This window comes from Solea senegalensis, linkage group LG8, assembly GCF_019176455.1.
Source record: "Solea senegalensis isolate Sse05_10M linkage group LG8, IFAPA_SoseM_1, whole genome shotgun sequence".
Lineage (NCBI taxonomy): Eukaryota > Metazoa > Chordata > Actinopteri > Pleuronectiformes > Soleidae > Solea > Solea senegalensis.
In genome coordinates this window covers 12,453,793-12,466,492 of record NC_058028.1, presented here as the reverse complement: position 1 = coordinate 12,466,492, position 12,700 = coordinate 12,453,793, and the positions used below count along the sequence as shown (strand labels likewise).

The 12,700-nt window shown below is 42.3% G+C and overlaps 1 protein-coding gene across 1 annotated transcript in view; it reads right to left on the bottom strand.

Annotated features, from left to right (window-relative positions):
• Positions 1-9,370, bottom strand: part of LOC122773557 (IQ domain-containing protein J-like) — a 30,880-nt gene extending 21,510 nt beyond the window's left edge. The window contains exon 1 of the mRNA XM_044032324.1: positions 9,362-9,370. Within this exon, the coding sequence (XP_043888259.1) occupies positions 9,362-9,370 (9 nt within the window). The remainder of the gene's footprint in view (positions 1-9,361) is intronic.
• Between the last annotated feature and the right edge of the window lie 3,330 nt (positions 9,371-12,700).

Sequence of the window (12,700 nt, the reverse complement as noted above, 5' to 3'; positions counted from 1 at the left end):
GCCCTCTGTCCATCACCAGACCTCTCCGTCTTCCCACCTGTCTGCACACGCCCCTTATCTCATTTCTCTTCCTTCACATCTCCACCCATCATTCTTTTCACCTCAAACAACTCCTGTTTCCCTCCATTCTCTATGATGGAGAGCTTTATTCTATTATTTTTGCAGTCTGCACTCTTTCTCTTGCAATCCGCAACATATTAGCCTCATTTCAAGGTCAAGTCCATACAAAATAGGTCATTTTTCAATCCTTCCGCTAACTCAAACTATTAGCAATGTATTATGGAAGATGTAGTGAGCAAACCACCACCTCAGTGCCGAGTGTTGAGCCTTGAAGAAATGAGGAAGGAGGGTTATGTAAAGGTCAAACTAATTACCAGAAAACAAATAAGCTTCTTAAAGGACCGCAACCAACACACACACGCACACACGTTTGCACAGCATTTGTAATGAGGACACAGAGACATAATGCATTCCTGAGCCCCTTAGCTTACCCTTAACCATCCATCCATTTTCTACCACTTTATCCTTCACAGGAGGGTCGCAGGGGGTACTGTGCCAATCTCAGCTGACATAGGGGGATAAGCGGGGTACACCCTGGACAGTTCGCCAGTCCATCACGGGGCCACATAGAGACTAACAACCATCCACTCTCACTTTCACGGTCAATTTAGAGCGTCCAATTTAGCTTATCCCCATATTGCATGTTTTTGGACTGTAGGAGGAAGCCGGAGAACCCGGAGAAAACCCACGCACACACGGGGAGAACATGCAAACCCCATGCAGAAAGACCCTTGTTCCAACTGGGGCTCCACCCTGGGTCTTCTTGCTGCAAAGACAGGAGCACTTACCACTACACCAACCATGTGGCCCTTTACCCTTAACAACCCACAACTAAATGTCTAACCCTAATCCTAAATTTTAAGGGGTGAAAGAACGTGAGGACCAGTCAAAATGTCCCCACTTTCCCAAAATGCTTTTTGTTTGATTTAGGTCTCCACAAAAGTTATGTTTCCCCTTAAATTTCTCCTTTTGACTACTTACCGGGACTGGACGCAAACATCGGCATCGTGATTCATGACAGTTAGTTCCTGATATCAAGTCATGACTCTACAGGCTGAACCTGTGGCCTGTGCATTCCCATCACTTGTCCTATCACCTATGCTTGCTCTGAGTGTGTTTTACAGCAGTGATCCACCTCTGCTGTCCTCAGCATCTGTGCTGATCCAGTACAATGATCTCCTGTTAGCCTGTCCCAAACCACTTTAGCATCCTGGTGAGCAACATCTCCACTTTTTTATGCCAGTAGTTGTTTGTCATATTGCCGCGTATCTACAGTATGCTGCAACCTGGGCTCTATAGTTGTTTACAAGGTTCATGGTAGTGATAGGATGAAAATTTAATGATCAAGAAACTTAATTTTATGGCAGTTGTGCTTCTACAATTCTATGTATCCCTTGTTTCTCTATAACAAGGGATACATAGAAGATATCCAACATTTAATGGAGAACATTCTTCTTGTATTCAGTGACTGGTGTGTGATTGCAGTCCATAACTGCTGGGTAATGTTTTATTTAGCTGGGTTTAAATCAAGGATTTATGCTTACAGTTGAGAATGTAGACAGGCAAGGAGCGGGGGATGAATACAGAAATCAAACTAAACTGAATGCCAAATAGTAAAGGAAGGAAGAAATGATACAGAGCACATGGCAAGAATGAGACGAGGAGCAGCTCAAAGATAGAAAACGCAGTTTGTGAGAAGGGAAGAGGAAAAGGACTGAAAGTACAATGAGAGGCGTGGAGAGAAGAGTATAATGGACGTGGACTATCAAAAAGATGGGAGAGGGGATAGCAGCATCATGGAGGATGATCGGAAAAAATAGTACAAATATATATATATATATATACAGTAAATTGTTTTTAATTGTTAAACGTGGAGAATTTTTGGGAAAGGAAGGTAAAAAAAAGAAGAAGAAGCTGAAAACCTGATGGATGGAGAGAGAGAAGGGAAGGCTGAAAAGACCATCTTACTCCCAGTATGACATCTTGTCACAGGTGGCAAACACACACACACACACACACACACTGAAGAAACTAAAGCAGCTAAAAGTGCTCAGTGGGATGCTGAGGATGCTGAGGATGCTGAGATTGTCGAGATTCTGTGTGTTATGCAACAACGCTGGATTTGGGTGCTGCATGACTGTAAAGTCTTGAATGTTCAATTGAATGTTTGGTGAATGAATCATCAATGTCTCTTGTGATTTGACATTTGGTGCAGATATGAGGATATTATGAGCTCATTGTGAATTTAAGTACTTTTGTCATAAAAGGTCCAGTGGTCACCGTTGTTCATGCACTAAACTTTATTCTGTTGGGGCTGCTGGAGCAGCCTCGGAAAACTTAGCCTCTTACATTAAGTACACATAAAATATTTATTCTTATGAAACCTATGATTAGACATATGAAACCCAAGTGATTATACATTTCGATCATAAATACTATTCAATTTTAACCAATAAAACCTACTAAATGTTACACACTGGACCTTAAAATGATAAGACTATTCTAGTACAGGCGACAGTGGAACATTTGGTTGTGGGTTTGATTCCCTGCTCCACTAGTCTACATGCCACTGTGTCCTTGGGTAAGACACTTAACCTCACGTTGCTCCTGACGGCTGTGCCGACACCGTGCGAGTGGTTATGAAAGATGCACCGACGACTGTAGCGAGATTTATACAGGCCAGTGTACTGTAGGTATGAAGAGCCACTGCAGAAGTGTGCAACAATCCTTTCATTGTGAACTCGGTGTATTACTCAGGTCACCTTTGTTGCTTCTCTTCATTATAATAGTGGGCCAAAATACATAATTGTTATATTTGTTCCGATGGTGAATTTCAATATTCCGATATTCGGTTACAGAGATGAAGCTGGAGTGGAGATAATATTGAGTGTGGGCCAAAGGTCTGGGAGCACTCGTGCTGGTGCTGGTGAACGGGTCATTGTTGTCATGCAGTTGAAATGTCAGTCCATGCTGTCTCTGCTTCATTGTGTTTGTGGTGACGGACAAGCTCATCTGTGTCCATGTCAAAGTCATGATTGTTTCCTCTTAGGGAGCAGCCAGGCGACATGACTGCTGGGTCTCAGCCTGCATCTGCTCACCGCTCATCACCACGGCTGATTCAGCAGCATGTATATGAATGTCAGTGAAATAATTATAAGTGTGTGTGTGTGTGTGTGTGTGTGTGTGTGTGTGTGTGTGTGGTGCCCTCAATATGCTCTCTTAAAATTTGAATCCATAACTTGACACAACAAACCCAGACTTAAAGGATTTATAACAAGTTTATAATAAGGCTGCATTGATAAGACATCATAAGGAAGAAAGTAAGCTTCTATGTGCTTGTGTTAAACCCTTAACAATAAGCCTAAATGTTGCCATTTATAACACACGAGTGAGAGTATCTCGCAAAATAGAGGGACCATATGGCGCTTTTCCGTTATACAGTTCTAGCACGACTCTACTATACTCAACTGCACTTTCCATTAGGAATAGCACCTGGTGCTTTTTTAGTACCTGCTCTCGCAAGGTTCCAAGAGAACCGACAGACAGGAAGTACTGAAGTAATCTTTTTAATGAACTGGTTCTAATGAGGACCACACGGTTGGTGTGGAACGAGAGCCTTTCTGCATGGAGTTTGCATGTTCTCCCTGTGTGTGCGTGGGTTTTCTCCGGGTTCTCCGGTTTCTTCCCACAGTCCAAAGACATGCAGGTTTGGGGATTAGGCAAATTAGCTCTGTCAGCTGAGATTGGCACAGCTCCCCCCCCGTGACCCTCATGTGGAGGATAAAGAAGTAGAAGATGAATGGATGAGTCTAATGATTCAGTACAGTGAAAACAACCGCTTTGCCTGTAACTAATGTGTGTGTGTGTGTCGCTGCATAAAAAAAGAGTTGCTGCAGTTTCGTGCCATGACGAGCCCCCCCACGTTGAGGAGGTTTAATAACCAACTTAATAATCTAGTTAACTAGTTCAGAGACGACGGAGGTGAATAGCTGCGATGAAACATTCTCACAGTGAGCAGAAAAAGACGCAGCGATGGCAACAAACACAAGCAACGGATTTCGTGAATAACGCTCAGTAATGGATTTAATTTTTTTTATGTTACTCTTTTACTGTAACATTCTCATCAGCTTTGCTTCCAGCTGCTAACCCCAGATGTTTCATGGTCTCCCTTTTTTGGGACCATGGGTTTTTATAGTGTGAACGAGTATTCTGTTGCCACTCGATGAGAAATCCGAGCACAAACAGCCTTTATGTCTTTGTAATGCCATCATGTACAGTATAATGAGTCATTTGAGCGAGGTGATCCTGTGATCGCCTCCTCACAATGGAAAATGAGCTGAGTTTCATTTTCATCTTATTACACGATAACACAAGTGTGCGAGTGGCCACAAGTTGTGCATTTTGTCCATTTTCCAAGCACTGAGTTTGAAACACTGCAGAGTATATGATCCAGTGCCAGCGACCAGACACATCACATGACATAATATTTGACATCCACTCAGAGTGACAACCATGAGACCAGGCAATTCTTGATCTAATGGCTCCAACTCCAGCCTGTTTATGGGAAGGTTTCCCTGCTTCTTATCAGCTCAGGAGTGATGAACTAATATGGATGGAAATTGCCTCGTACCAGCACAAACAGGATAGTTATCAGAATTATAGGAGTCTATTAGTCATGCGGCCTGATACTGGAGTTGAGCCTATGACGGGCAATAGTTTAGACAGAGCGAAAACTTTCACCTGCAGTCACTTCATTTAAAACATGAACTTGATATCACTTGTGCCTGTGCTCAAACAAATGATGGATTTCACACGCTTCGTCTTTGTCTAAACACTCCGCCATTCACACTGTGAAGCACACAGACACAGAGAAAGGGTGGTGGTGGTGGTGGTGGCATCTCTAATCCTGTAAAAGCAGCAGCAGCATGAAGAGGAGGAGGGTGGGGTGGGGACCTTGTGACAGATAGCGAGAGCCTGCCTACGGTGATGTCTCAGCTTTCACTTCACTGGGAGAAAATCATGCAGCTACACACGCTCCACGCACAAACACACACAAACACACACACACACACACACACGTATGCCGGAGACCAGGCCGACTGTCCCACCTACTGCAGCCTGGAGGAGCATGGAAAACAAAGGCAGCATGCAGTGAAAAACGTTTCACCTCACTGTGGGAGTGAGTGACAGGGCCCCTGTGTGTGCTAACTGAGCTGTCACCATCACACACACACACACACACACAGCAACACCAAGAAGGAACTGATCACACCTGGGTGGCTGTGGATCAGTGGTCGAGTAGGTTATCTTTAACCCTTTAACACCAAGAGTATCGCAGATGTCGCGTTTGCGCAAGCGCAATTTGCATTACCGTAATTACGCGACAGTTTGTGCTATGAGGAAAAATTCCAACAGTTTCTGAAAGCTGACAAGTTGCAAGTCAATGCCCATATGTGGTTATTACGGTAGTTTCACTCACGCTGCTGCTTTGTCACCAGGTTTCTGGACATTGAGACAAAAAGTCAAACAAATGTTATTTTAAATATGTGTTACACTGTTCAAATGTCTAACTTAGCACACAAAATCTGGTGTTCATGTACAATGATGGTGTTTTTCTACACTATTTTAACATGCAGTAACTGTAAATTACTGCCAGATATTGAAAGTTATTCTGGAAATCTGGGCAAAAGCACTTACTCACAGGATCATTTCTTGCCCCTTTTTTGGGTTAAAATAAGCAAGTCCAGACAGACATTTTTGAGGCGCAGGTGTTAACCAGAAGGTTAACCCTTTAACAAGACGCTTAACCCCATGTTGCTTCCGACGGCTGTATTGCAGTAGGTATGATAGAAGTGTGAAAAAATGCTGCACGTGTGTTGTTTAAATGAATGAATGACAGAATAATTGCCGTTCATGGTGTGTAGTAAGTGGCAGTAAATTAGACATCATGCACGACAGGACACACACACACACACACACAATCATACAGGATGAGTAGTAAACACAGGGCGCGTCACCGTGTGCTTGCTGTAGATTTAATTGCTTTCAGGTGTTTTGTGGCAGTTCAGTTCCAAATGGCTTTTAAACTGTCACTGCCTGTCGCACAGTTCCCTTTGAATGCAACCTACAAGGAAGGAACTACTTTACAGTTCCTTAAGACTGTGCGCAGCTCAGTAAGGAGCACTGCAAAGTGTCAGCAGCTGAAGAAAGCAAGGCGTTCTATCTGATGCATCCAGGTGGCCGAGCAGGAAGTTGTGAAGTATCAGGTGAACCATCATATGTCTTTTGTGAGTTCATATTGCACAATAAATGCCTTGTAAAACAAGCTGTTGTTTGTTAATTGTTTGGGAAATGTTTTAGATGAGTTAATCCTAAAGAATTGGCTTATACAATGAGTTTTAATATAAGTTAGCTGCTGCCCATTAGTTTAGGTAATGATAAAAAAGATAAATAACATGTAAGAACAATGCAAGTGTAAGGAGGAAGAGCTTATGAATTTAGGACTGCTTCAGTGAACAGCCACTACAAATTTGGGGTGAATGTGTGCATGACAAATGCTAATGCCCTTCAATGCAGTTTCTTTTCTATTTCGTCCCCACAGGAAGAGAGGGTTTACTAAATTTGGCTCATTCTCTCACAGCTCAAGGAGAAGTAGTCAGAAACAGTTTCCCAGGTAACTGCAGGAGAGGAGGTGAGGAGATGGGGGGGGGGGTGTAAGAGCTGAGTGTACGAAGAAAAGGACAGAGGACAGCTAAGGGAAAAACTGTATTTAAAGTGAGGAACTCAACAGTAGATGATGTCCATCACAAAGAAAAGCTGCCAAAAAGTTCATTTAACAAGACAACCCCACGAGAAAGTTATTGTTACCTCGTGTCTCCTGTATGAGGCTCTCATTTCTACAGCACAAGATCGTATTCAAGAGAACTGAGCGATGAAAACCCTGCTCTCATATGTAGTCCTGAGGTATTCAGCTTTTACCTTTTCATCCATTCACACCGCTACTATTGCTCTCCTCCATTCATCTCACACAACAGCGGAAAAAAGCAGGTCAGTTCAAGAGAGAGGGAAAAGTGTTTCTATGCACTGCCCCAGATGAATCCTATCTTCACAGGAGACTGCTGAGGAAACTAGTTTTATATACACTCAGTGGCCACAATACTAGGTTGACAGGACGCCTGATAGAGTGGCACTATATCAGGTGTGATCCTCTGCTAGTGGAGCCTAGTAGCTCCATACCGTGGATTTCACTGTGGCCTTTCTATTGTTTTAATGGGACTTGATAATAACCATTCTTCCCCAATGTGATCCTCAGTTTGAACTTGAGCAGGTCACATTGACCACGTCTCCATGTCTTGATGTGCTGAGTTGCTGCCATGTGATTGTCTGATTAGATATAAGTTGGCGTGCGTGCGTGCGTGCGACCTGTGTGTTCACCCACAGGCTTACAAGTTAATTTCTATGATGGAGACACAGGAGGGGGAGACGCAGCAGCAGAGTAAAATCATTACATTGCCAGATCGGTTGATATATCGAAGTCAATTATAAAAAGCACCTCTTCAAATCTCATATAAATATTTGCATCACTTCCACCCACCTCCTCCCAGCCCACTCACCTTACCTACTCACCCCTTGCCCAACTCCTCCCTCGTCTTTTGCCCCATTACCACCAATAAAAAGTGCCATAGTGCAGGTTAAATGTGGAGAACAATATTGTTCTCTGGGTTCCTGATACGGTTTTAATGGACTCGTAAATGTTGGAGTAAATACTTGTCAGGTGCGATTCACTTCACTAGGGGACTTGTTTCTTACATTTACAGCATTAAAATGATCTCATTACTGTTGTTCAGTGGTTATTTCTCTAATATTCTTTATTTAGCATGTTGCACAAATATCATATACAGTATATAATATCTTGTTATTTGGGTATTTGCTTCACATTAGTGTGTTCATGGGCTTTTTATTTAATGTTTGAATGAAATATGGTTATATTTATCAATTAATGCAAAGCAATCATTATGAAATAGTGATAGTATTAGAATACACAAGTAATACATAATTAAATTTGTGTCATGTTATAAAAAGAGTTACTTCTGAGCTTTCAATAATGTGATTTCATATTAAACCTTCACAAAAATGAACAGCTTTGACACAGCAGTAATACTAGTTATTGTTTTATGAGTGGATCTTATTCACGAGTCAAACCCTGAGGACCGCTGCAACACATTATATATCACAGAGTCTATCCCCGGCAAACCAGTCCACGTGAAACAAACAGCTTTTCTTTTTTTAATATTTGCTGCACGGTTTATTTGAAATATATAAATGCATTTTCAAAACACATCTGTGTCTTTATTTAGGTTTTACTGGAAGATATTTCACAGTATTTTTAAATTTGACACATAGCAGGTTTTTTTTTTCCCAGTTCCTAGTGGAGTGTGGCAAATATTTGCTATCACGCAGAAAGTCAATTTAAACGACCACATAAATAAGGCGATTTCCTTGAGAGCCATAAACATGTCAGAAGGAAGGAGATCATGCGATGTGGATTTTACTTGAGGCAGTTACGAGACAAACTCCAAATTAAAGAGGGAATTAATTATCTTTACAACAAATGTCACTTTTTAATAGGCTGTGCTCTCATCTTTTGAAAAGGAGCCAACAAATCGAGGGCTGTCGACTTGATCGTGCAGTGATTCCCCTCTGCAGACAAACTTCTGAGTGCACGCTGCATGGTTGTTGCATCGCAGGCTTCCAAAGTATCTTTAAGATGGAAGAACAGGGCACAGTAACACATGGAGCATGTTTGACTCTTTAACAGCCATAGTACATCTACATAAAACTCCAATTACACACCCTCGTAAAAAAAATAAAAAAACCTCACACAAGCAGCAGTATATCACCACCTCTAAAGGAGATTGATGAAGAATGAAAAGGTGAGCATATTTCAAAAGAGCAAGGAGCGCCTTGAAACAGAAAGCATCAAACTTTGCCTACCAGCAATTCTTGGCTTCTGGTGATTAGAAGCCATCATTAATACCATATTAATATGCATCAGCACACACACACACACACACACACACACACACACACACACACACACACACACACACACAGACAGAGGGGGTGGATTAAATCATGATGTCGAATTTATGTCCCTGGCCATATTTACTGCTTTAAATAAGAGTTAAGTAAGCAAAGAGAACTGCTTGAGGGCATAGAGCCTATGTCAGCAGATATTCTAAACATACACACGCAGCATTCGTAGTGAGGACATGCATTCCCTCGCGCCTTATACCCTCACCTCGACCATCGCAACTAAATATCTAACCCTCACCTCAACCATCACAACTAAATCATCTAACAACTAAATATCTCACCTCAACCATCACAACTAAATATCTAAACACTCAAAATATCTAACCTCACCATCACCCCTCATCACAACTAAATATCTAACAACCATCACAACTAAATATCCCTCTCAACCATCACAACTAAATATCTAACCCTCAACCATCACAACTAAATATCTAACCCTCACCTCACAATCAAATATCTAACCCTCACCTCAACCATCACAACTAAAATCACAACTAAATATCTAACCCTCTCATCAAGAACAACCATCACCCAACCATCTCTAACCTCTCATCAACACAGCCATCAAATATCTAACCTTAACCTCAACCATCACAGCTAAATATCTAACCTCACCTCAACCATCAAATATCTAACCCTCACCTCAACCCTAAATATCTAACCAACTAAACTAACCTTAACCTCAACCATCACAACTAAATATCTAACCCTCACCTCAACCATCACAACTAAATATCTAACCTCAAACCATCAACTAAATATCTAACCAACCTCAACCATCACAACTAAATATCTAACCTTAACCTCAACCAAAAATATCTAACCTACCTCACCATCACAACTAAATATCTAACCTAATCTAAAACCATCACAACTAAATATCTAACCTTCAACCATCAACTAACAACCATCACCTTAACCTCAACCATCACAACTAAATATCTAACCTCAACCATCACCAACCTCAATCACAACTAAATATCTAACCTTAACCTCAACCATCACAACTAAATATCTAACCCTCAACCATAAATATCTAACCTTAACCTCAACCATCACAACTAAATATCTAACCCTCAACCTCACCTAACAACCTCCTCAACCATCACAACTAAATATCTAACCCTCACCTCACCATCACATAAATATCTAACAACCACAACTAAATATCTAACCCTCACCTCAACCATCACAACTAAATATCTAACCTCACCTCAACCATCACAACTAAATATCTAACCCTCACCTCAACCATAACAAACCATCAAAATATCTAACCTTAACCTCACAACTAAATATCTAACCCTCACCTCACCTCAACCATCACAACTAAATATCTAACCCTCACCTCAACCCAATTCTAACCCTGTGTTATCATTTTAAGATAACACTACACTCCCCACCTTTATACAGCTGCCATGTTTACACGTCCTTATATAAAGAGCACATACATACGTACACACACAAGTGAATTGTAGCTCGGGGTCACCGGCTGAACGGCTACAGCTGGAAATAGTGAAACATTCTATTGTGAATGACTGCGAGGGTAAAAAGAGATTGAGAGACACAAGAGAAAGAAAATGTAGGGGGGTGGTGTAGGGCAAGTAAGAAAATTGGCCAGATCTAATTAAATGCCCCCCAGACATGAGCTGCCTGCAGAACCACTTACTGATAAACCCATTCTGACTCTTTCTCTAGTCTACACAAAGCCTCATAACTACATCGCCGTCACCTTTTTAACACACCTGCTTGCACAAAAGGACATGAACGCACAAAGAACATACTGTAGCCCCTGCCCCATATTGCCTGCCACGCTGAAATGGGCTCATTTGATGATATTGGTGTGACAGGGCGAACCAAACTGAGCAGCTGGCCACCCTGGCAGCTCACAGCGCTCAGGAGCAGGCGGTGGTATCAGGCTGCTGGATGAAGAGAGAGGATGGAGGCTGATGTGGAGAAAGGGAGGAGGAGGAGGAGGGTAATGGTTAAAGTCCACTGATAAAAGCAATGAGTGCAGAGCTGGGTATAGAATCTTAATGAGTCCATAAAACAACCCCCGGAGAAACAGGGAAGAAAGTGCGGAGTGTGTTTGCATGTGTGTTGTGGCTGTTAAATGTAAGAGATGAGAGGCTGGAACCATCTGCTGGTCTGGGAGCAGCACTGGGGCTAACCTTTGAGAAGATGAACCATCATGGTGTCATCGCAGCACGAGCGAGCTCTGCCTGTCGCACACAACTGCAGAGACGCAGGCGACCATCATCGCGGCCTTCAGAGTAACAGTAACAGGGATGTAATCGCATGTGAAGCGGTTTCTCCTTCCGTCTCAGAGGCGCAAAGGTCAAACAATCAAAGTGTACATCAGCCAGCCCTCGTCATCGTCCTGCTGTGAGAGCGTCTGTGTGTCCCAGTGCTGATGAGTGATGTTACTGCATCTAGAGTCTAGCGTCACTGTGGACAATATGTTCGCATTCATTTACAGATTACAAGTAAAATTTAGTTAATCTTGTAGGTAAATTAGTGGGGAAAATGTCAACTATTATCTCTTTGTTCTATACTTCAGAATTAAGTACCAGTTGGACATAACTACGTTGTGTTTTTCTGTGATTAGAAATTGTCTGACAATGAAAATAATTATTAAGTGTCCTACACTGGTATGAAAAGGCCTCTCCAAACAGTATGTAATGGAACACATCTCTGTTTATTGAGCTGGTGATCACGTGATGGTGGTCAAACTTCTTCCAAGGTCAATAATGACCAAACTGAATTTACCCGGAGGTTATTTGTTTGGGCATAAACTGCATCTTGCGCCATTATCTTGAAGTTAAATAAAGTGTGAAAATGATTACATGTGACAGATTCTGCTTTTAGGCTCCACAATACATTTGTTCCACGCAATCACACACGACGCGCGATGGAGAAGTGGCTTTCCTCCTGTCCTGCTGGAGGGACTAGAGTGGAGACCGTTCACTTAACTTACTGTACATATTACACACATGACCTTGAGATAAATACAAAATAATCATCCTCAGTGTTGATGAGACACTGCTTCTTCAAAGTGCTACAGCACAACTCGACACGATTCTACAGCTTTTACCATAAGTGAGCAAGCGAGAAAAAAAATATTCTTCTCAGACTCAAAGACTACGTCTTCATTTAGAGACACACAGAGTACACCCACTGACAAAAGGCCATTTGTCAGTCTGAAAGCAGACTCCATACCCATGAAGATAAATGTCAGTCAGTGGCCGATGTTCCCACTGGAGAGAGAGGCCAGAAAGTTAGAATGAAACAGAGCTGGAGAGGAGGGCTGGCTGACCTCTGGCTATCTGCCCCCCTGAGACCACAGTGACGAGCGGGTGAGGGAGACAAAGAGATGGATGGGAGACCAAGTCATTTCTCCTTGACATTCAGGACAGCTCGACGGCCTGACGCGGGAATAGAGAGAAAGAGTCCTGCACAGGAGAGACTCGGCACACTATAATAATGTGCTGTGGATCCCATAGACTATGGTTGGCCTTTGTGTGCGCGTGAGCTGTCAAGG